General features: G+C 49.8%; 1 protein-coding gene across 1 annotated transcript; it reads right to left on the minus strand.

Annotated features, from left to right (window-relative positions):
• Nucleotides 1–3,445: 3,445 nt before the first annotated feature.
• Nucleotides 3,446–22,850, minus strand: LOC137528022 (protocadherin-20-like). The gene is made up of 2 exons (XM_068249242.1): nucleotides 22,801–22,850; nucleotides 3,446–6,569 (listed from the first exon to the last, which is right to left on the minus strand). The coding sequence occupies exons 1-2, from the start codon at nucleotides 22,813–22,815 to the stop codon at nucleotides 3,972–3,974; spliced, it is 2,613 nt and encodes an 870-aa protein (XP_068105343.1). The 5' UTR covers nucleotides 22,816–22,850; the 3' UTR covers nucleotides 3,446–3,971.
• Between the last annotated feature and the right edge of the window lie 2,002 nt (nucleotides 22,851–24,852).

The following is a 24,852-nucleotide window of genomic DNA, read 5'->3' on the forward strand; positions in this document are numbered from 1 at the left end:
TCTGTTAGAAAAATATTTAAATAAAGGACAGGAACTTTAAGGTTGAACAAGCCCTGAGACAGGGCGAAACACGAACGATTTTACAACAAATCATCATATAAAATATCCCAGCACTAAGAGGGCTGATTCACAAAACTCCTCATTGATTATCTCTCTGATTATCTCATGATATATCCCTCCTTATCTACCGACTCGTAATGGGATAAAGCCATACAACACAAGTAATATCGCTCACACCGCACGGGAATTGTGCAACGTGTATCTCTGCTACTGGCGTAGAGCGCATTGTGCAGATAGTGCTGCTGGTGTTCCCTGGGATCCTACCTAGCGTAACATGAGGTGTACCAGGAATGTGCCGGTTACCCCCATAGTGCCATGCACACCTCATCACTTATGTGTCCCCTCCTACACTGCGCCCTGAGGCTGAAGCCTCTCTCACCTCTGCCCCGCCCTGCACCCCCTCCTACACTGCGCCCTGAGGCTGGAGCCTCTCTCACCTCTGCCCCGCCCTGCACCCCCTCCTACACTGCGCCCTGAGGCTGGAGCCTCTCTCACCTCTGCCCCGCCCTGCACCCCCTCCTACACTGTGCCCTGAGGCTGGAGCCTCTCTCACCTCTGCCTCACCCTGCACCCCCTCCTACACTGCGCCCTGAGGCTGGAGCCTCTCTCACCTCTTCCCCGCCCTGCGCCCTCCTACACTGCGCCCTGAGGCTGAAGCCTCTCTCACCTCTGCCCCTCCCTGCGCCCCCTCCTACACTGCGCCCTGAGGCTGGAGCCTCTCTCACCTCTGCCCCGCCCTGCACCCCCTCCTACACTGCGCCCTAAGGCTGGAGCCTCTCTCACCTCTGCCCCACCCTGCACCCCCTCCTACACTGCGCCCTAAGGCTGGAGCCTCTCTCGCCTCTGCCCGGCCCTGCACCCCCTCCTACACTGTGCCCTAAGGCTGGAGCCTCTCTCACCTCTGCCCCACCCTGCACCCCTCCTACACTGCGCCCTGAGGCTGAAGCCTCTCTCACCTCTGCCCCACCCTGCACCCACTCCTACACTGCGCCCTGAGGCTGGAGCCTCTCTCACCTCTGCCCCGCCCTGCACCCCCTCCTACACTGCGCCCTGAGGCTGGAGCCTCTCTCACCTCTGCCCCGCCCTGCGCCCCTCCTACACTGCGCCCTGAGGCTGGAGCCTCTCTCACCTCTGCCCCGCCCTGCGCCCCTCCTACACTGCGCCCTGAGGCTGAAGCCTCTCTCACCTCTGCCCCGCCCTGCGCCCCCTCCTACACTGCGCCCTGAGGCTGGAGCCTCTCTCACCTCTGCCCCGCCCTGCACCCCCTCCTACACTGCGCCCTAAAGCTGGAGTCTCTCTCACCTCTGCCCCGCCCTGCACCCCCTCCTACACTGCGCCCTAAGGCTGGAGCCTCTCTCGCCTCTGCCCGGCCCTGCACCCCCTCCTACACTGCGCCCTGAGACTGGAGCCTCTCTTGCCTTTGCCTCGTCATGGCCCTGAGCCCCCTCCTACACTGTGCCCTGAGGCTGGAGCCTCTCTCACCTCTGCCCCACCCTGCCCTGTGCCCCCTCCTACACTGCAACCTGAGGCTGGAGCCTCTCTCACCTCTGCCTCGGCCCCGCCCTGTGCCCCTCCTACACTGTGCCCTGAGGCTGGAGCCTCTCTTCCTCTGCCCGGCCTTGCCTTGTGTGTGCCCCTCCTACACTGCGCCCTGAGGCTGGAGCCTCTCTCACCTCTGCCCAACCCTGCCCTGTGCCCCCTCCTACACTGCGCCCTGAGGCTGGAGCCTCTCTCACCTCTGCCCAACCCTGCCCTGTGCCCCCTCCTACACTGCGCCCTGAGGCTGGAGCCTCTCTCACCTCTGCCCAACCCTGCCCTGTGCCCCCTCCTACACTGCGCCCTGAGGCTGGAGCCTCTCTCGCCTCTGCCTTGGCACGGCCCTGCGCCCCCTCCTACACTGCGCCCTGAGGCTGGAGCCTCTCTCACCTCTGCCCCACCCTGCACCCCCTCCTACACTGCGCCCTGAGGCTGGAGCCTCTCTCACCTCTGCCTCTGCCCCACCCTGTGCCCCCTCCTACACTGCACCCTGAGGCTGGGGCCTCTCTCGCCTCTGCCTCTGCCCCACCCTGTGCCCCCTCCTACACTGCGCCCTGAGGCTGGAGCCTCTCTCGCCTCTGCCTCGCCCTGCGCCCCCTCCTACACTGCGCCCTGAGGCTGGAGCCTCTCTCGCCTCTGCCTTGGCACGGCCCTGCGCCCCCTCCTACACTGCGCCCTGAGGCTGGAGCCTCTCTCACCTCTGCCCCACCCTGCACCCCCTCCTACACTGCGCCCTGAGGCTGGAGCCTCTCTCGCCTCTGCCTCAGCACGGCCCTGCACCCCCTCCTACACTGCGCCCTGAGGCTGGAGCCTCTCTCGCCTCTGCCTGGCCCTGTGACCCCTCCTACACTGCGCCCTGAGGCTGGAGCCTCTCTTGCCTCTGCCTCGCCCTGCGCTCTCTCCTACACTGCGCCCTGAGGCTGGAGCCTCTCTCGCCTCTGCCTCGGCACAGCCCTGCGCCCCCTCCTACACTGCACCCTGAAGCTGGAGCCTCTCTTGCCTCTGCCTCGGCACGGCCCTGCTTATACCAATAAATAGCAGTAAAATTGCCCTGTCTGTGTGCGCTCAGTAATTTACAGCTGTTTGGTGCCCATGCATCCTTATATCTTGGCAACCACTCAGTGCATTGACACAGGGACTATACCATTATCCTAAACGAACCGGGTCAGCCCATTATTATTGAGTATTTAATCTACTCCTCAGCCCTCCACCTTTGTCTTATCTCATCTGGTTATTATTATTGATTTACACAGCGCCAGCGTGTTCCGTGGCGCTGAAGAGTCTCTTTGCTGGGCCTGTTCACAGTGGCAGTGCTGATTTCATGCTCCCGCTCCCTCCTGCCACTAGAGGTCACTGTCCTGAGATGGCAGAATGGCTTTACCATTGGGTACAACAGGAAGCCTGATCCTTGTCTTCCATCAGTGACCACTAGTGATCCGTAAGGAGGAGTGAGAAAACAAACAGCACTGGGACAATACGTGGGGGCTGAACATTCAGATTTTCAACAAACATGGTAAATAATCTTACTGAAAAATAGAAATAATTTCAAGGAAACTGAGATGTAAAATATATATATATATATATATATATATATATATATATATATATATACACACATACATACATACATACCTGGGGTTACCTCCAGCCCGTCCAGCCTCATTGGTCCCTCTCCGTCCTCCCAGGCTGCCTGGATACTCCGGTAGATTGCCTGGTAATTCGGCCAGTCATTGGGAACTGCGCATATGCGGCCCCCTATCACGCTCCTGTTGCTGGAAGCGTTCTGCGCCTGCACAGACTGGCCGAATTACCGGCCCGCCTACTGGAGGATCCAGGCAACCTAGGAGGACAGTGAGGGACTGATGAGGCTGGACGGGGCTGGAGGAAGTCCCAGGTATGGATATTTTTTATTTTTGTTACATCTCTGGTACACTTTAAGCTTTGGGTAGTGGGGAAAGAAGCTACAGCCTCGGCTTTTATTGCTATCTGCACCCCAGTCTGAGAGGGCTTCCCTTGCTTTACGTCTTAGGAAGCGGATGAATCTTCATTTCCCTTTAAGTTCATTGCTTCTTCTCATATTTTCATGTCTAGAACCACAAAGGATGACACTGAAGTCCTGATGATTGACAGAGATCCCCAGGAAGGAAAGGAGGGGGAAGTTTCCTCAATAGGGGGCAGAGATGGCAATAAAACCCCGGAAGGTATAGCCCTTTCTCAGAGGATCCATATCTTTTGTTTCCGATATTCTCTGCTGGCAGAGCCTGGACTGGAGGGCTTGCTATGGAAATGTCTGGGGAAGCACAGTTCTTCTATAAGGTAATAGCCTGCTGCCAGTAATGGTATGCCATATTACCAAAGTGTCCTAGCTGTATCTACTAACTGGTCAGAGGGGTTTCAGAAGGTTTGCAGTACTTGACCTCATCCCAGTCTCTGGCACAGTAATCAGCATTTATCTGCAAAGGAACTTGGACTTCTGGACTTTGCTGCTTCTTTCTTGAGTTTTTCCTCCTTAAATAGAGGAACAGTAAGGTTCCAGTTATACAGCAAATGAGAGAAAATGACACCACAGCAAGGGCCACTGGAGCCATCAATGACCAGGAGGATACAGCCTTGCTTTGATAGTTCTGAGGGCATGGGTCCAGCAAGATGACCTGGTTCTCCTGCATGATGGCCGTCTTGCTCATGATCAGTGATTCCAGATAGGTCCGGTTACTTATGCTGTGGTTGAGGAGAATGTTGACTCTTACAATTGTAGAAAGAGCTTCAGGAAAGCCTTGGTCACTTGCTTTTACCAGCAGATGATACAGGCCGCAGTGGTGGCCCACAGTACTCTCTTTCAGAGTGATGTTACCTGAGTATGTGTCAACCATGAAGAGGTCAGCACTAGGGTTAGTTCCTCCAAACTCACTGTAAGTTATGGCCCCATTCATGCCAGCATCATAATCTACAGCATGGACTTTGGTGACTGGAGAACCCTTTGAAGAATCTGGAGACACTAAAACATAGGAGAAGTTTGATTCTGGGAGAACAATCAAAGGAGCGTTGTCATTTACATCCAGTATGAAGACGAGAACTTTGGCCCTGGAGGATAAATAAGGACTTCCTCTGTCTCTGGCCTCTACCCAAAGTTCATACAGCCTTTCCTTTTCATAGTCAAATGAAGCTTGAGATCGTAGAATGGTGTCATGGTCAAACAAGAAAAGGGAGTTGTTACTCAATAAGGAAACAGAGAATTCTCCATTCTTTCCAGCATCCAAGTCCGTTACATTTATGATTCCGACATTTCCTGATTGCGGAAGGTTCTCAGGGATGTAAAATGAAAACTCCTTGGAAGCAAAGATTGGTGGATTGTCATTTTGATCTAAGATGTTTATAATGATGAGACAGGAATCGTTGTTTGATGGAGAACCATCATCTCTTGCTACAACCCACACAGAATATGAAGACTTCTCTTCTCTATCAAAAGATATCAAAGCTTTCAGGATCCCGTTGGACTTGTTTACCAGAAACACATCGGTGTCTTCCAGATAATAAGTTATATCTCCATTTGGTCCGCTGTCCATATCCAAAGCTGAGACTCTCAGTAAGATGTCTCCTGGCGTATTATTTTCCTCCACAAATATCTCAAGCGCATTGCGTGTAAATTTTGGAGGATTGTCATTGACATCCTCAAGAACGACTCTGAGAGTTTCAGTGTATACAACTGATTCATTAAATGTTGAATTGCCAACAATGCTGATGTTGTATTGAGTCTCTGTCTCAAAGTCTAGTGGAATGGATGTCAAGAGAAGGTACATGTCCGGAGAGGCTTCAGAGGGCTTCAGAAGGAAAGGTGGGGATCCATTAATGGAAAGAGGCCTCATGATGCCACCATCAGGATCTATGATATCTAGAATGGCAATGATTGTTCCAGGTACAATGTCCTCTTTGATGCAGACACCCCCTTCACATTGAGAGGCAATGAATCGAAATTCCATTTTTGGCTCTTGCTTTCGGATGTCCACGTCCACTTTGACTGTTGCAATGGCTGGAGCACAGCCATACCCAAAGGCTAACACAGTAAGCTTGTACTGGGTCGTGTCGCCTTCTAAAGGCCCAGACAAGGTTATCCTACCACTAGCGCTATCCAGATAAAATAGTCTCCGCGTGGGCTCCAGAACTCTATTGCTGTAGTGGTATTGAATGATGCTGTACTCGCCAGTGTCCTCATCCACCGCTTCGAGCTGGGCTACAGTGATGCCTACTGGTGCGTCTCTGGGCAGATGGACAGAAATATTGTGTGCAAGGAAATGAGGGCAGTTATCATTGACATCTGTGATCTTTACTACAAACATAGTAGTTCCAGATAGTGGTGGCAATCCCCTGTCCACCGCAATTAATGTCATTCGATGTTCACTTTGTGCCTCGCGATCCAGAGATTTGTGTAGAACTAATGAAATCATCTCAGATCGATAATTCAAAGTGAAAATGTCACCTGGACTGATCAGGTGATAGGACAAGTCTCCATTGTCTTGGATATCGGCGTCTCTGGCCAAGTGGTCAACATGAAACTTTGTTCCGACGGTTGTGTCCTCTGAGACAGACATGGTGTATGTGTGCTCAGAAAAAGAGGGGGCATTGTCATTGATGTCCAGGATGAAAACTTTGACTTTGGTAAACTCAGCATATTCCTGAGATGAGGAGAAGATATCCAGCATTAGTGAACACTGGTCCAAGGTTTCCAAGGGGCACAGCTCCTCTCTGTCCAGTTTGTTGGTCGTGGTATATAAATCCCCAGTCTCAGCTTCTAGGTGGAAATACTTTGTGTGGGTCAAAAGCTTGAAGTGCAGAACTGCTGGTGAGATCACGGCCTCCTTCACATTCCCGACCAGCGATCCTGGACCTTGCTCCTCCCGCATGTGGAATATGAGTTCAGCTCTAGTTCCTGAGAGCTCCAAGATGTGAACCGTCACAATGAGAAGCCAAACGTGTCTCTGAAAAGGAAAACAGAGATAAATGAGTGAGTTGAATTCAGAGGAAGCATGTTATAGACATAGCTATACAAAGGTGTGGACACGGTCATGCTGCTATACATCTCTAAATATATATTTGTAAAGTCAGCTAGAGGAAATAGTCCTGCTTTAGTGGTTTAACCACTTCTGGACTGCCTGTAGTAAATTCTACGCCACACTTGTGGCTGTCTAAGCCTGATGTGGCGTAGGATCTACGCCACCCACCGTTATTGCTCCCGACGTGATGGTGCGCCCCCGAGAGGGGAGATTAAGCTGTCATCTCCCCTCAGTGACTAGGGAGCCATTGCAATTGGCTCCTGATCATGTGATCACTACGATCGCCGGCAGATCGTAGTGATCACTGTTAGAGCTGCCGCGGTAGGGGGGGAAGAAGAGGATCCACTCACCTTCCTGATATTCCTCCGGTGATCGGTGCTCCCCTCTGCTCTGGCCGGCATCCCCGCTCGCTCTGACGTAAGTATTGGGTAAGTATCAGGTCCCGGCTTGATGATGTCATCAAGCCGTGTCCTGAAACTGAGCGGCAGTACGAGCGAGGATGCCAAAGGGGTCCACAGCGGCTCATCACTGGAGCCTGGGAGGTGTGTAAAGGCTGCCTGCAATACACCTGGCCACACTGGGGACACCATACCAAGCTTAGCCCTACCAGGGATCCGGCTGCCTGACCCCCCCCCCCCCCAAATGCGGGGTTAGGCAGCCACTCCCAAAAGGGTTTATATCCTCAGAGCTTGAGGGAGACACAGAGGGGACAGAGAAGAGAGGTGTAAGGGTTGGTCTCGCTTCCCGCTCAGTATGTGCTGCGCTTTGTTGAACCTTCATGCCGTTATTCACATTATCTGCATTTTACATCCGCTCCATTTGCACCGCCACCCATTCGCTTTCCCCGATGCTGTCCGCCACCACTGCTGACACCTCCGTCCAGGGATTGGAGCCCAGCAGAAGCAGGGGGCTCCTCATTGGTTTGCAGAGAGGATTTTCTTTGGTCCACCACAAACAGCTGAGAATCCTGCTAGGGAGGATTGCCATAGGTCTTCTGCAATCCAATGAGAGCCCCATGCTTCTGCAGAGCTCCGATCTATATACCGTGTACCGAGCGGCGGGTACCAGCAGCGGCAGAACCGAATCCAGGACAGGTGAGGGATATGGAGGCTACCATATTGCCTGGCATCCTGCTGATCACTTTGGCTGCAGTAGTGTTTGAATCACACAACTGACGGCGTAACAACAGCCCCCCCATCACTGCAGTGGCGGCTGGGGGGCAGGGGCAGTTCTTCCATGAAGCAACATGAGGCCACTCCCCTTCCCAAATGTCCCCCCTCCTCGCACTCCCTGCCTCCCCCTCCCTAGATGCACGGCGCCGCTTCACTCACCTGCTTTCAGCATTCCAGCGATGGGCTCTCCATCCGCCAGTCCAGCGTCCTGTATCCATGGCTACAGCGGTGCCCCATGTGACCTGTTACATGCTGCCGGGTCACATGAGGCGCCGCTGTAGTCAGAGAGGGAGCAAAGGGAGGTAAGTATAGTGGCAGTCCCTGCAGTGCACAGCCCGATGTGTCTCTCCTCTCCGGTCCGGCTTTGCACGCACAGACATTGGGGGAGGGGGGGGGTGTTGGGGGCCGGAGCTGCTAAGGGGACCGGGAGGTGGTCCTGTTCATTATTATTCAGAGCTTGTTATATACATTCCCTGCCCCCAGCATCTCCTACACTCACTTCCTGGTTAGTTTGCAAATACTGTGCACCGTGTGCAGCCAGCCGGTCACCACGTGGCTAGTCCCTGCATGCTGATTGGCTGGCTGCACAACACTTGCAACATAACCAGGAAGTGGAGGAGATGCTGGCGCCTGGGGCAGGGAATGTATAATAACGCTTCTGCTGCGCTGCATAATAATGTACAGGACCGGGCCCCGCCCTAACTCCCAGCCTGAGCCCGGTGATAGAGGTGGGGGGTGGGGCTGGGCGCACCGACAGATCTCTGGGGGGTTGGGGGCAGGGAATGTATAATAACGCTTCTGCTGCGCTGCATAATAATGTACAGGACCGGGCCCCACCCTAACTCCCATCCTGCACCCCCGTGATAGAGGTGGGGGGTGGGGCTGGGCGCACCGACAGATCTCTGGGGGGTGGGAGCAGGGAATGTATAATAACGCTTCTGCTGCGCTGCATAATAATGTACAGGACCGGGCCCCGCCCTAACTCCCATCCTGCACCCCCGTGATAGAGGTGGGGGGTGGGGCTGGGTGCACCGACAGATCTCAGTGTGGGGGGGAGGTGGAGATCTTAGTCCAGGATAGTTATACTCTGCACACACCTGAAACCGGCATGCATAGGGTGGCCACTTGCAGAACCCCAAAAAGGAGGACATCACACCCTGAAAAGGAGGACATCGTACTGAGCGTGCCAAAAGTGGGCGTGGGCAAGCATAAAGTGGGTGTGGTCATGGGTGGGGCCAAATATACATGACCTTAGCAGTGGGGTAAATGGTCTGCCGGGGAAGTTTGAGCTCTGCCGTAGTGTAGCCCCCAAAAATAGATGTAATCTGACAGCATTTCACCAAAAAGACACGTAATCTGGTAAAAGTTCCTCCAAAATACAGATAATATGGAAGTGGTTCCCTTAAAATAGACAATGTGGCAGCAGCAGTTCCCCCAACATACACATAATCTGGAAGCAGTTCCCCAAAATACGCAAAACCTGGCAGCGGATCACCCAAAATACACATAACACCCAAAATACATGTAATCTGGCAGCAGTGGTCCCCCAAACATACACAATCTGGCAGCAGTTCCCCAAAATACGCAAAATCTGTCAGCAGCCATGCACCTAACATACATAATCTGCCAGGGGTTCCCCAAAATACACTTACTCTGTTAACAGCGGTTACCCAAAAATACAGATAATCTGACAGCAGTTACCCCAAAATAGGTACCCCCAGCATAGGTAGCCAGGTCTACAGGTGTCCCCAGTATAAGTAGTCATGAGTATAGTTGTCCCCAGAATAGGTAGCCAGGTGTATAATGTCCCTAGAATAGGTAGCCAGGTCTTTGGGTGTCGTAGAGTAGTTAGCCAGGTCTATAGATGTCTCCGGTACAGATGGCCAGGTTTTTAGGTGTCCCCAGAATAGTTAGGCAGGTCTATAGGTGTCCCCAGTATATGTAGCCAGGTCTTTAGGTGCCCCCAGAATATAGCCATGTGTATAGGTGTCTCCAGTACAGATAGCCAGGTGTATAGTGTCCCCAGTATATATAGCCAGGTGTATAGTGTCCCCAGTATATGTAGCCAGGTCTATGGGTGTCCCAAGTATATGTAGCCAGGTCTATAGGTGGCCCCAGAATAGTTAGTCATGTGTCCCCTGGCAGAAGGGGCGAGCTCAGTGAAGGGAGAGGGGTAGGTACAGCAGTGTGAAAGGGGGGACATCTCTCCCCCACTTTCCTCACCTTTGGGCTCCCCCTTCCTCGCTCTCCCCTCTAGAACTCAAGTTTTGGGGTGGCTGGCAGCGGGCAGAACTTACCTGCCTCCTTCCACGGAGGAGCAGTAGTGATGTCCGGTTCATGAGTCATTTGAGCCGGTTCTTTTCTGTGAGTTTACTGATCCGACTCATCCACTGAGCCGAATCAGTTCAGTGGATGAGACAGGAACTGCAGCTAAACACTGTGTGCAGCTGCAGTTCCTGTCTCATCCACCGAACTGATTCGGTTCAGTGGATGAGTCAGATCATTACACTCACAGGAAAGAACAGGCTCAAATGACTCATGAACCAGACGTCACTACGCAGCGCTTGGAGCGAGGCAGAGGTAAGTCTCGCCCGCTGCCAGTCACCCCAAAACTATAGTTCTAGAGGGGAGAGCGAGGAAGGGGGAGCCCAAAGGTGAGGAGAGGGGGGGGGGATATGTCCCCCCTTTCCCACTGTGCCCACCGCTCCCTCTTCTCTGCGCTCTCTCCCTCCACACCAAAAAAGGAGGACATCTGGCTGTCCGTCCTTACCTTATGCCGGACGGAGGACAAGCAGTCCAAAAACCGGACTGTCCTCCCTAAATCCGGACGGATGGCCACCCTAGCCGCATGCAGCTAATCCAGTCAAACTTCAATCAAAGAAACTGATATGCTGTATGCTTGTTCAGGGGCTGTGGCTAAAATTATTAGAGGCAGAGGATCAGCAGGACAGTCAGATAATCTGCATTGTTTAAAGGGAAATAAATATGGCAGCCTCCATATTTCCCTCACACTTCAGGTGTCATTTAACCAGTTACTATCCAGCTACTATTGACAATGTTTCCTTATCGCTGTCTCACCCCAGCTGTAGCCACAGAATTCGGAGCCCCGGCCGACTGGGGCTTCGCACCCTGAGCTATACCAGCCCGCATGGTATGGGGGGGCTCCGGGGGGGGGGGGCGGGGGAGAGGCGGCCAAGCCTCACCCTCCCCCACCGGAGCCCTTGTCCAATCCATGGACAAGGGGCTCTTCCCTACCTCCGGTGCCCCAGGAGGAGGAGGGGCGACTCCCTGGGGGGGGGGGGGGGGTCATATTCATGGCGTATTCTGGGAGTCCCCTTTAAGAAGGGGACCCCAGATGCCCACCCCCCTCCCAGGAGAAATGAGTATAGGGGTACAAAGAACCCCTTACCCATTTCCACAAAGGGTTAAATTAAATAAAAACACAACCACGAGAAAAGTATTTTAATATTCTTAATTAACCAGAAATACTTACCTGTATTTGTTCCCATGCCAATATCCACGGTAAACTATCCAACGTATACAGTATGCTCCAATCGTGCGACCTTCAATTAAGTTTATTGAAGATCTCCGCCGCCCCCCACATAGCAGAGAATGCATCCTGTGTGGACGCGTAGCTGCCGGCTCCCGCTGTCCTCCCCGCCTCCTCACCTGTCACCTCACCTAGCCTAGCCTGGCACCTAGCAGCACCCATGGGTGCTGCTAGGTGAGGGGTGACAGGTGCAGGCAGGTGGGGAGGAGAGCCGGGAGCCGGCAGCTACGCGTCCACACACGACGCATTCTAAGCTATACTAACCGGTTCATCAATGAGCCGGTTCTTTTTGTATTGAATCGAATGAGCCGTTTTTTTTTATCGAACCAAATGAATCGGCTCATTTGATTCAATACAAAAAGAACTGGCTCATTGATGAGCCGGTTAGTAATGGCTTAGAATGTGTCCTGTGTGGACACGTAGCTGCCGGCTCCTGGCTCTCCTCCCCACCTGCCTGCACCTGTCACCCCTCACCTAGCAGCACCCATGGGTGCTGCTAGGTGCCAGGCTAGGTGAGGTGACAGGTGAGGAGGCGGGGAGGACAGCGGGAGCCGGCAGCTACGCGTCCCATAGGACGCATTCTCTGCTATGTGGGGGGCGGCGGAGATCTTCAATAAACTTAATTGAAGGTCGCAAGATTGTAGGATACTGTATACGTTGGATCATTTACTGAGGATATTGGCATGGGAACAAATACAGGTAAGTATTTCTGGTTAATTAAGAATATTAAAATACTTTTCTCGTGGTTGCGTTTTTATTTAATTTAACCCTTTGTGGAAATGGGTAAGGGGTACTTTGTACCCCTATACTCATTTCTCCTGGGAGTGGGGTGGGCATCTGGGGTCCTCTTCTTAAAGGGGACTCCCAGAATACGCCATGAAACCCCCCCCCCCCCCCCCCCAGGGAGTCACCCCTAGGCTGCTAGGATTTAAGGGGCCTTTGCTATTCACTGCTGGGAAATATTTCCCACACGCTGACCAGCGGCATTTAAATGTATCGTTTTTTTTCTTTGAACTTTAAAATCGATTTTCTCAAAAATTATAAGGTCTTTTTGATTTTTTTCCCCTCTTGTTCCCACTGTTCTTCTTAACATTCCCTGCAAATTTGGTGTTTCTATCTTTTAAGGGGGCTTTGCTAATAAACGTTAAAGTCGGCGGGCAGACATTTTCTAAATGGCAGCAAAGCAGGGCTTAAAACGACAAATATTGTTCAGGCAGGACAAACAATCAGGTTTTAAAACGATAAATTACTTTCACAAGGTGTGCGCCTTTAAAACGATAAATATTGTTTTAAACAAATATCGGGCAGTAGGAGGTGCCATTATTTAACCGGCGCCTTTTTTCACTGGACGCCATGTTTTCGCCTTATTCAAGAAGGGAAAAAAAATCAGAGCCAGGAAACTATCGACCAGTAAGCTTAACATTAGTTGTGTGTAAACTGTTTGAAGGTATCCTAAGCAATGCTCTACAAAATGATGTAGCACAGAATAATCTCATTTCATTAGCACGGTTTTACTAAGGACAGGTCCTGTCTCACAAACATGCTCAGCTTTTATGAAGTGGTGAATAAAAATGTAGATCTTGGGGAAGCTATAGATGTAGAGTACTTGGACTTTGTAAAGGCTTTTGACACTATTCCCCATAATAGCCTGCCGCAGACAGGGACGGATCTAGACCAAGTTGCGCCTGGGGCAAGGTCAGGTTTTGGCGCCCAAAGGTGAGGTTTAGGTGCCTAAACTGCCATTCATTTTGCCGCCTTTTTAAGAATTCAACAAACTGCGCCTGGGGCAAGAGACCCGCCTGCCCCCCCCTAGATCCGTCCCTGGGTGCAGAAGCTGGGGATGCAGGGACTCATAGAAGATGTGGTGAAGTGACAGAAGGCAAAGAGTGTGGTAAATGAATCATACTCACAATGGGAAACTGTTAGCAGTGGGGTGCCACAAGGGTCAGTAATTGGTCCAATTATTTTCAATCTATTTATAAATGACTAGCTGATTGCCCGGCGTTGCCCGGGTATGTATTTGGCTGGTGTTGGCTCCGCCTACTTTTTCTAACCCTAACACACAATTACTCACTGACCAAGTTTGTGACCTTTGCGGTCTTTGGTATCAATAATCTGCATTGAAATGAAACAAATCTGATTGGCTGTGTGTGACTCCACCCCCTTTTCTGAATTTGAACCCCAGTCACCCAATAACCAACTGTACCAGGTTTGAGGCCTGTGCCATTAACAGTTCAAGAATGGTAGCAATTACATATTCCCCTTGAAAAGCAACAGGTGAAGTTTGATTCACTTTTGTAGGCTCCACCCACTTTTCTGAATATTAATCCCAGTCACCCAGTGACAACTGTGCAAAGTAAAAACCCTGTTAACAGAATGGCTGCAGTTTACATTTTCCCAGTGAAATTTGTATTTGTCTCCACCCACTGATGACCCGGCATTGCCCGGGTATATATTTGACTGGTGTTGGCTCCGCCCACTTTCTAACCCTAACACACAAACACTCAATGACCAAGTTTGTGAGCTTTGGGGTCCTTGGCATCAATTTGTATATTCCCATAGAAATTAAACAAATCAGATAGGCTGTTTGTGGCTCCACCCCTCTCCAGCATTTGAACCCCAGTCACCCAATGACCAACTGTAGCAGGTTTGAGGCATCTGCTATTAACAGTGTAAAAATGGCAGCAATTTAAATATTCCACTTGAAAATCAACAGGTGAATTTTGATTGGCCATTATAGACTCCACCCACTTCCCTGAATATTAATCACCATCTGGGCAAAGATTAGGAACCCTGAAATAAACAGTGTAAGAAGGGCTGCAGTTTACACTTTCCCGGTGAAATTTGTTTTTGGCTCCACCCACTTTTTGTAACCTGGACACAAAGTCACTAATCAATGCCCAAGTTTGTGAGCTTTGGGGTCCTTGGCATCAATAATTTGTATTTTCCCATGAAATGAAACAAATCTGATTCACTGTTTGTGGCTCTGTCCCCTTTTCTGAATTTGAACTTCAGCGACCCAATGACCGACTGTACCAGGTTTGAGGCTTGTGCCATTAACAGTGCAAGAATGGCAGCAATTTTAATATTCTCCTTGAAAAGTGACGTGATTTTTGATTGGCATTTTTAGGCTCCACCCACTTTTCTGAATATTAATCCCAGTTACCCAGTAACCAGCTATGCTAAGTTTGAGAACCCTGCCATTAACAGCGAAGAAGGGCTGCAGTTTACAATTTCCCAGAAAAATCTGTTTTTAACTCCACCCACTTTTTGTAACCTTGACACACAGTCACTACTCAATGACCAAGTTTGTGAGCTTTTGGGTTCCTGGCATCAAAATTGTGCTAATGGAAGCAGTTTATCCAGCAAAGAAATCTGGCTGTTTTTGGCTCCGCCCCTTTACTGAATTTGAACCCCAAACACTTAACGACCGACTGTTGCAGGTTTGAAGCCTCTGCTACTAACAGTGTAAGAATGGCTGCAGTTTCAATATTCCCCTTGAAAATCAATAGGTGAATTTTCATTGGCTCTTCTAGGCGCCACCTACTTTTCCGAATATTAATCCCAGTCACCCAGTGACCAACTGTGTGAAGTTTGAGAACCCTGCCATTAACAGTGTAAGAAAAGCTGCTGTTTACATTTCCCATGTAAAAAGTTAGTTGTTTTTGGCTCCGCCCACTATTTCTAATCTTGACATACAGTCACTTAATGACCAAGTTCATGAGCTTTGGAGTCTTTGGCATCAATAAGTTGCATTTTGCCATTGAAATTAAACAAATCTGATTGGCTGTTTTTGGCCCGCTCCCTTTAGAATTTAAACCCCAGTCTCCCAGTGACTGACTGTAGCAGATGTTAGGCCTCTGCCATTCAGAGTGCATGAATGGCAGCAATGTAAATATTCCCCTTGAAAATCAAAAGGTGAATTTTGATTGGCTGCTGTAGGCACCACCCACTTTTCTGAATATTAGTCCCAGTCACCCAGTGGCCAACTGTGTCACGTTTGAGAACCCTGCCAATAACAAAATGGCTAAAATCAATCTAACAAATCTGATTGGCTGTTTGTGGCTCCACCCCTTTGGACCCCAGTCACCCAATGACTGACTGTATCAGGTTTGAGGCCTCTGCCACTAACAGTGTAAGAATGGTAGCAATGTGAATATTCCCCTTGAAAATCAATAGGTACATTTTGATTGGCTGTTGTAGGCTCCACCCACATTTCTGAATATTCATCCTAGTCACCCAGTGGCCAATTGTGTAAAGTATGGGAACCCTGCAATGTAAAAAATGAAGTTGTTGGCACCGCCCACTTTTTATAACCTTGACATACAGTCACTCAATTATCAAGTTTATCAGCTTTGGGGTCCTTGGTATCAATACTTTGTATATTCCCATTGAAAAATAAACAAATCTGGCTGTTTGTGGCTCCGCCCCCTTCCTGAATTTGGACCCTAGTCACCCAGTGACCAACTGTACCAGGTTTGAGGCATCTGCTTTTACCAGTATAAGAGAATGGTAGCAGATGAAATATTCCCTTTGAAAATCAAAAGGTGAATTTTTATTGGCTGTTGTAGGCTCCACCCACCTTCCAAAATCTTAATCTGTCACCCAATGACCAACTGTGCAACGTTTGAGAACCCTGCCATTAACGGTGTAAGAATGGCTGCAGTTTATATTTTCCCAGTAAAAATTGTTTTGGCTCCGCCCACTTTTTGTAACCTGCACATACAGTCACTCAATGACCAAGTTTGTGAGCTGTCAGGTTCCTGGCATCAAAAATGTGTGAATGGAAGCAGTTTATCCACCAAGGAAATCTGATTGGCTGTATGTGGCCCCGCCCCTTTAGTGAACTTGGACCCCAGTCACCCAATGACCGACTGTAGCAAGTTTGAAGCCTCTGCCATTAAAAGTGTAAGAATAGCAAAAGTTTAAATATTCCCCTTGAAAATCAACAGGTGAATTTTGATTAGCTGTTGTAGGCTCCACCCATTTTCTTGAATCTTAATCGCATTCACCCAGTGACCAACTGTGTCAAGTTTGAGAACTCTGTGATTAACAGTCTAAGAATGGCTGCAGTTTACATTTTCCCATTTAAAATGAACGGCTGAAATTTGATTGGCTGTTGTATGCTCCGCCCACTTTTCCTGGATTTGTAACCTCTGTCACCAAGTGACCAACTGTGCCATGTGTGGGGACTCTGGCTTGATTACTGTGAGAATGGCAGCCTTTTACATTTTTTCCATTGACTTGAATGGATGAAATCTGATTTGCTGTTTGCAGCTCCGCCCAGGTGTGCAGGGGAGACGCGAGACCCCCAGAACATATCATCCCAGGTAGTAAGGGATCTGTGTACCAAGTTTCGTTCAAATCGGTCAAGCCGTTTTCGCGTGATCGCGGCACATACACACACACACACACACACACACATACACACACACACACACACACACACACACACACACACAAACATACATACACACACACACACACACACACACACACACACACACACACACATACATCCGATTTTATATATATAGATTTAGTAAACAGAATACAGAGTAATGTAGCCATCTTTGTAGATGATACAAAATTATGCAGAATTATCAACACTAAGACGGATAGTGACATATTACAACAGGAGCTTGACAACATGGCCATATGGGCACGTGGCAGATGTAGTCATGCACCTGGACCAATGGTAGAGCACCATATAAATGGCATACAGCTGGGAACATCAGACTTAGGAATACTGGTTGATAACAAGTTAGGTAATCATACACAATGCCAAGCAGCAGCAGCCAAAGCAAATAACATTCTGGGATGCATAAAACAGGAAATAATATTTTGAGATGCTAGTATACTATCCCTTAGAGATGGCCCCAATAGTTCACCGGCGAGCACTATTCAGCGAAGATTGTGTATTCGCGCTCAAGCACATCGCGATATTCGACCTGCATCAGCATTGGGCTAAACTTTGACCCCTTACATCACAGTCAGCAGGCACATGGCAGCCAATCAGTGTGCACTATATCACAGACCCCCCGCCCCCCTATAAAAACGCTGCAGCGCCCGCCATGTTCCAGTCTGTCTTTGGCTGGAATAGTGAGAGGAAGGGACAGCGCTTGCTGGAGATAGGGAAAGCATTAGCTAGGCCTGTTTATTTTGATCCTCGCTGACTGACTAGCTGTTAAAGCACCCCCCTAAATAGACCTTCTGAGGGCTACTACATCCTTCTGCTGTTTTTTTGTGTGTGTGTGCGTGCATGTGTGTGTGTGTGTGTGTGTGCGAGACACTCCACATCCCACAGGCAGCCACCATTGTGCCCAGTGACCACTATAATTGTGTGTTACATTATACACAAGCACAGTAGTGCTCCAGGGCATCTGTTATTATCACTGTATTGTGTTTGACCTGTTGCATTCTCAGTGCACAGACAGAGCCCACTGGCACTGACTCACACCTGTGCCCACTTCTAGTGATATTTGTGTGCCTACATAACAGATGTTTTCATCATCTCCATCATTCACTTCCCATCCTGGCCTCTGCTATACGCCCCGCTGGTCGCTTCAGTTGAGCGCGCATGCAGCACCACACACACACCTAAGGGCCTTACAAACTTGATAGCGCTCAATCTCAGTAAACGCGGCGTTTGGTCTGTTACTGTGAAGCGAGCATAACCCGCACATTACCACTCTGGACATTTAAAAGCAGTCCTTTATTCCTCAAATGTAGGAATGTAATGTGATTTCTGCCCTTTGGGGGTGAAAACCCGACTGCGTCAACTCTGTAATTTTTGTTGAGACTTTTGGCATGGATCCCCCCCCCCCCCCCGGCATGCCCCTGTACAGCACAGCAAGGCATGGATCTCGCCTATAGATATGGCATGGTTTGGCATGGATCACGCCTATAGATATGGCATGGTTTGGCATAGATCTCGCTTATAGATATGGCATGGTTTGGCATGGATCTCGCCTATAGATATGGCATGGTTTGGCATGGATCTCGCCTATAGATATGGCATGGTTTGGCATGGATCACGCCTATAGATATGGCATGGTTTGGCATCAATCTCGCCTATAGATATGGCATGGTTTGGCATGGATCTCGCCTATAGATATGGCATGGTTTGGCATGGATCTCGCCTATAGATATGGCATGGTTTGGTATGGGTCTCGCCTATAGATATGGCATGGTTTGGCATGGATCTCGCCTATAGATATGGCATGGTTTGGCATGGATCTCGCCTATAGATACGGCATGGTTTGGCATGGGTCTCGCCTATAGATATGGCATGGTTTGGCATGGATCTCGCCTATAGATATGGCATGGTTTGGCATGGATCTCGCCTATAGATATGGCATGGTTTGGCATGGATCGCACCTATAGATATGGTATGGTTTGGCATGGATCTCGCCTATAGATATGGCATGGTTTGGCATGGATCTCGCCTATAGATATGGCATGGTTTGGCATAGATCTCGCCTATAGATATGGCATGGTTTGGCATAGATCTCGCCTATAGATACGACATGGTTTGGCATGGATCTCGCCTATAGATATGGCATGGTTTGGCATTGATCTCGCCTATAGATATGGCATGGTTTGGCATAGATCTCGCCTATAGATACGGCATGGTTTGGCATGGATCTCGCCTATAGCCTATAGATATGGCATGGTTTGGCATAGATCGCGCCTATAGATATGGCATGGTTTGGCATAGATCTCGCCTATAGATATGGCATGGTTTGGCATGGATCTCGCCTATAGATATGGCATGGTTTGGCATGGATCTCGCCTATAGATATGGCATGGTTTGGCATGGATCTCGCCTATAGATATGGCATGGTTTGGCATGGATCTCGCCTATAGATATGGCATGGTTTGGCATGGATCTCGCCTATAGATATGGCATGGTTTGGCATGGATCTCGCCTATAGATATGGCATGGTTTGGCATGGATCGCACCTATAGATATGGCATGGTTTGGCATGGATCTCGCCTATAGATATGGCATGGTTTGGCATGGATCGCGCCTATAGATATGGAATGGTTTGGCATGGATCTCGCCTATAGATATGGCATGGTTTGGCATAGATCTTGCCTATAGATATGGCATGGTTTGGCATAGATCTCGCCTATAGATACGGCATGGTTTGGCATGGATCTCGCCTATAGATATGGCATGGTTTGGCATTGATCTCGCCTATAGATATGGCATGGTTTGGCATAGATCTCGCCTATAGATACGGCATGGTTTGGCATGGATCTCGCCTATAGCCTATAGATATGGCATGGTTTGGCATAGATCGCGCCTATAGATATGGCATGGTTTGGCATAGATCTCGCCTATAGATATGGCATGGTTTGGCATGGATCTCGCCTATAGATATGGCATGGTTTGGCATGGATCTCGCCTATAGATATGGCATGGTTTGGCATGGATCTCGCCTATAGATATGGCATGGTTTGGCATGGATCTCGCCTATAGATATGGCATGGTTTGGCATGGATCTCGCCTATAGATATGGCATGGTTTGGCATGGATCTCGCCTATAGATATGGCATGGTTTGGCATGGATCTCGCCTATAGATATGGCATGGTTTGGCATGGATCGCACCTATAGATATGGCATGGTTTGGCATGGATCTCGCCTATAGATATGGAGATATGGCATGGTTTGGCATGGATCGCGCCTATAGATATGGAATGGTTTGGCATGGATCGCGCCTATAGATATGGCATGGTTTGGCATGGATCTCGCCTATAGATATGGCATGGTTTGGCATGGATCTCGCCTGGAGATATGGCATGGTTTGGCATGGATCTCGCCTATAGATATGGCATGGTTTGGTATGGATCTCGCCTATAGATATGGCATGGTTTGGCATGGATCTCGCCTATAGATATGGCATGGTTTGGCATAGATCTCGCCTATAGATATGGCATGGTTTGGCATGGATCTCGCCTATAGATATGGCATGGTTTGGCATGGATCTCGCCTATAGATATGGCATGGTTTGGCATAGATCTCGCCTATAGATATGGCATGGTTTGGCATGGATCTCGCCTATAGATATGGCATGGTTTGGCATGGATCGCACCTATAGATATGGCATGGTTTGGCATGGATCTCGCCTATAGATATGGAATGGTTTGGCATGGATCTCGCCTATAGATATGGCATGGTTTGGCATGGATCTCGCCTATAGATATGGCATGGTTTGGCATAGATCTTGCCTATAGATATGGCATGGTTTGGCATAGATCTCGCCTATAGATACGGCATGGTTTGGCATGGATCTCGCCTATAGATATGGCATGGTTTGGCATTGATCTCGCCTATAGATATGGCATGGTTTGGCATAGATCTCGCCTATAGATACGGCATGGTTTGGCATGGATCTCGCCTATAGCCTATAGATATGGCATGGTTTGGCATAGATCGCGCCTATAGATATGGCATGGTTTGGCATAGATCTCGCCTATAGATATGGCATGGTTTGGCATGGATCTCGCCTATAGATATGGCATGGTTTGGCATGGATCTCGCCTATAGATATGGCATGGTTTGGCATGGATCTCGCCTATAGATATGGCATGGTTTGGCATGGATCTCGCCTATAGATATGGCATGGTTTGGCATGGATCTCGCCTATAGATATGGCATGGTTTGGCATGGATCTCGCCTATAGATATGGCATGGTTTGGCATGGATCTCGCCTATAGATATGGCATGGTTTGGCATGGATCGCACCTATAGATATGGCATGGTTTGGCATGGATCTCGCCTATAGATATGGAGATATGGCATGGTTTGGCATGGATCGCGCCTATAGATATGGAATGGTTTGGCATGGATCGCGCCTATAGATATGGCATGGTTTGGCATGGATCTCGCCTATAGATATGGCATGGTTTGGCATGGATCTCGCCTGGAGATATGGCATGGTTTGGCATGGATCTCGCCTATAGATATGGCATGGTTTGGTATGGATCTCGCCTATAGATATGGCATGGTTTGGCATGGATCTCGCCTATAGATATGGCATGGTTTGGCATAGATCTCGCCTATAGATATGGCATGGTTTGGCATGGATCTCGCCTATAGATATGGCATGGTTTGGCATGGATCTCGCCTATAGATATGGCATGGTTTGGCATAGATCTCGCCTATAGATATGGCATGGTTTGGCATGGATCTCGCCTATAGATATGGCATGGTTTGGCATGGATCGCACCTATAGATATGGCATGGTTTGGCATGGATCTCGCCTATAGATATGGCATGGTTTGGCATGGATCTCGCCTATAGATATGGCATGGTTTGGCATGGATCTCGCCTATAGATATGGCATGGTTTGGCATAGATCCTATCTATATATCTTGCAGCACTGGGTCCCTGGTTAATATCTGCAAGGAGTTTGTATGTTCTCCCCGTGTCTGCGTGGGTTTCCTCCAGGCACTCCGGTTTCCTCCCACATCCCAAAAACCATACAGATAAGTAAATTGGCTTCCCCCTAAAATTGGCCCTAGACTACAATACATTCACTACATGATACATACATAGACATAGGACTATGGTACTGATTAGAGTGTGAGCCCCTCTGAGGGACAGTTAGTGACAAGACAATATACTCTGTACAGTGCTGTGGAAGACGTCTGCGCTATATAAATACTAAATAATAATCTAGATACAGCATGGTTTGGCATAGATCTCACCTATAGGTACAGCACGGTTTGGCATAGATCTCACCTATAGGTACAGCACGGTTTGGCATAGATCTCACCAATAGGTGCAGCACAGTTTGGCATAGATCTCACCTATAGGTACAGCACAATTTGGCGTGGATCTTACCTATAGGTACAGCACAGTTTGGCATAGATCTCACCTATAGGTACAGCATGGTTTGGCATAGATCTCACCTATAGGTACAGCACAGTTTGGCGTGGATCTTACCTATAGGTACAGCACAGTTTGCCGTGGATCTTACCTATAGGTACAGCACGGTTTGGCATAGATCTCACCTATAGGTGCAGCACGGTTTGGCATAGATCTCACCTATAGGTGCAGCACGGTTTGGCATAGATCTCACCTATAGGTACAGCACAGTTTGGCATAGATCTCACCTATAGGTACAGCACGGTTTGGCATAGATCTCACCTATAGGTGCAGCACGGTTTGGCATAGATCTCACCTATAGGTGCAGCACGGTTTGGCATAGATCTCACCTATAGGTGCAGCACAGTTTGGCGTGGATCTTACCTATAGGTACAGCACAGTTTGCCGTGGATCTTACCTATAGGTACAGCACGGTTTGGCATAGATCTCACCTATAGGTACAGCACGGTTTGGCATAGATCTCACCTATAGGTGCAGCACGGTTTGGCATAGATCTCACCTATAGATGCAGCACAGTTTGGCATGGATCTTACCTGTAGATGCGGCATGGTGTCGCTGGCTGTGGAGAGACGCTCAGGTGAGTCTCCTGTCGGAGGTTTGGCTGCGGTGACTGTTCTGCAGCTGTTTTCTGTGTTGGGTGTGACCCCCCCTCCTCCTCCTCCTCCTCCTCCTCCTCCTCCTCCTCATTCTTCAGCAGATTCCCCATCTGAACAAAACGTGTCCTGCCAGGTAGATTACGGCTGTGTACACCTGCATTATCTGCCGCTGTTACCTGACTCCTCCTACCTGCTGCACCACATATCCCAGCATTGTCTGCCACTGTCACCTGACTCCTCCTACCTGCTGCACCACATATCCCAGCATTATCTGCTGCTGTCACCTGACTCCTCCTACCTGCTGCACCACATATCCCAGCATTATCTGCCGCTGTTACCTGACTCCTCCTACCTGCTGCACCACATATCCCAGCATTGTCTGCCACTGTCACCTGACTCCTCCTACCTGCTGCACCACATATCCCAGCATTATCTGCTGCTGTCACCTGACTCCTCCTACCTGCTGCACCACATATCCCAGCATTACCTGCCGCTGTTACCTGACTCCTCCTACCTGCTGCACCACATATCCCAGCATTATCTGTTGCTGTTCCCTGACTCCTCCTACCTGCTGCACCACATATCCCAGCATTATCTGCCGCTGTTACCTGACTCCTCCTACCTGCTGCACCACATATCCCAGCATTATCTGCCGCTGTTACCTGACTCCTCCTACCTGCTGCACCACGTATCCCAGCATTGTCTGCCGCTGTCACCTGACTCCTCCTACCTGCTGCACCACGTATCCCAGCATTATCTGCCGCTGTTACCTGACTCCTCCTACCTGCTGCACCACATATCCCAGCATTATCTGCCGCTGTTACCTGACTCCTCCTACCTGCTGCACCACATATCCCAGCATTGTCTGCCACTGTCACCTGACTCCTCCTACCTGCTGCACCACGTATCCCAGCATTATCTGCCGCTGTTACCTGACTCCTCCTACCTGCTGCACCACATATCCCAGCATTATCTGCCGCTGTTACCTGACTCCTCCTACCTGCTGCACCACATATCCCAGCATTCTCTGCCGCTGTTACCTGACTCCTCCTACCTGCTGCACCACATATCCCAGCATTATCTGCCGCTGTTACCAGACTCCTCCTGCCTGCTGCACCACATATCCCAGCATTATCTGCCGCTGTTACCTAACTCCTCCTACCTGCTGCACCACATATCCCAGCATTATCTGCCGCTGTCACCTGACTCTTCCTACCTGCTGCACCACATGTCCCAGCATTATCTGCTGCTGTTACCTGACTCCTCCTACCTGCTGCACCACATATCCCAGCATTATCTGCCGCTGTTACCTGACTCCTCCTACCTGCTGCACCACATATCCCAGCATTGTCTGCCACTGTCACCTGACTCCTCCTACCTGCTGCACCACATATCCCAGCATTATCTGCCGCTGTTACCTGACTCCTCCTACCTGCTGCACCACATATCCCAGCATTATCTGCCGCTGTCACCTGACTCCTCCTACCTGCTGCACCACATATCCCAGCATTATCTGATGCTGTCACCTGACTCCTCCTGCCTGCTGCACCACATGTCCCAGCATTATCTGCCGCTGTCACCTGACTCCTCCTACCTGCTGCACCACATATCCCAGCATTCTCTGCCGCTGTCACCTGACTCCTCCTACCTGCTGCACCACATATCCCAGCATTATCTGCCGCTGTTACCTGACTCCTCCTTACTGCTGCACCACATATCCCAGCATTATCTGCCGCTGTTACCTGACTCCTCCTACCTGCTGCACCACATATCCCAGCATTGTCTGCCACTGTCACCTGACTCCTCCTACCTGCTGCACCACGTATCCCAGCATTATCTGCCGCTGTTACCTGACTCCTCCTACCTGCTGCACCACATATCCCAGCATTCTCTGCCGCTGTTACCTGACTCCTCCTACCTGCTGCACCACATATCCCAGCATTATCTGCCGCTGTTACCAGACTCCTCCTGCCTGCTGCACCACATATC

Source organism: Hyperolius riggenbachi, chromosome 8 (genome assembly GCF_040937935.1).
Source record: "Hyperolius riggenbachi isolate aHypRig1 chromosome 8, aHypRig1.pri, whole genome shotgun sequence".
Classification (NCBI taxonomy): Eukaryota; Metazoa; Chordata; class Amphibia; order Anura; family Hyperoliidae; genus Hyperolius; species Hyperolius riggenbachi.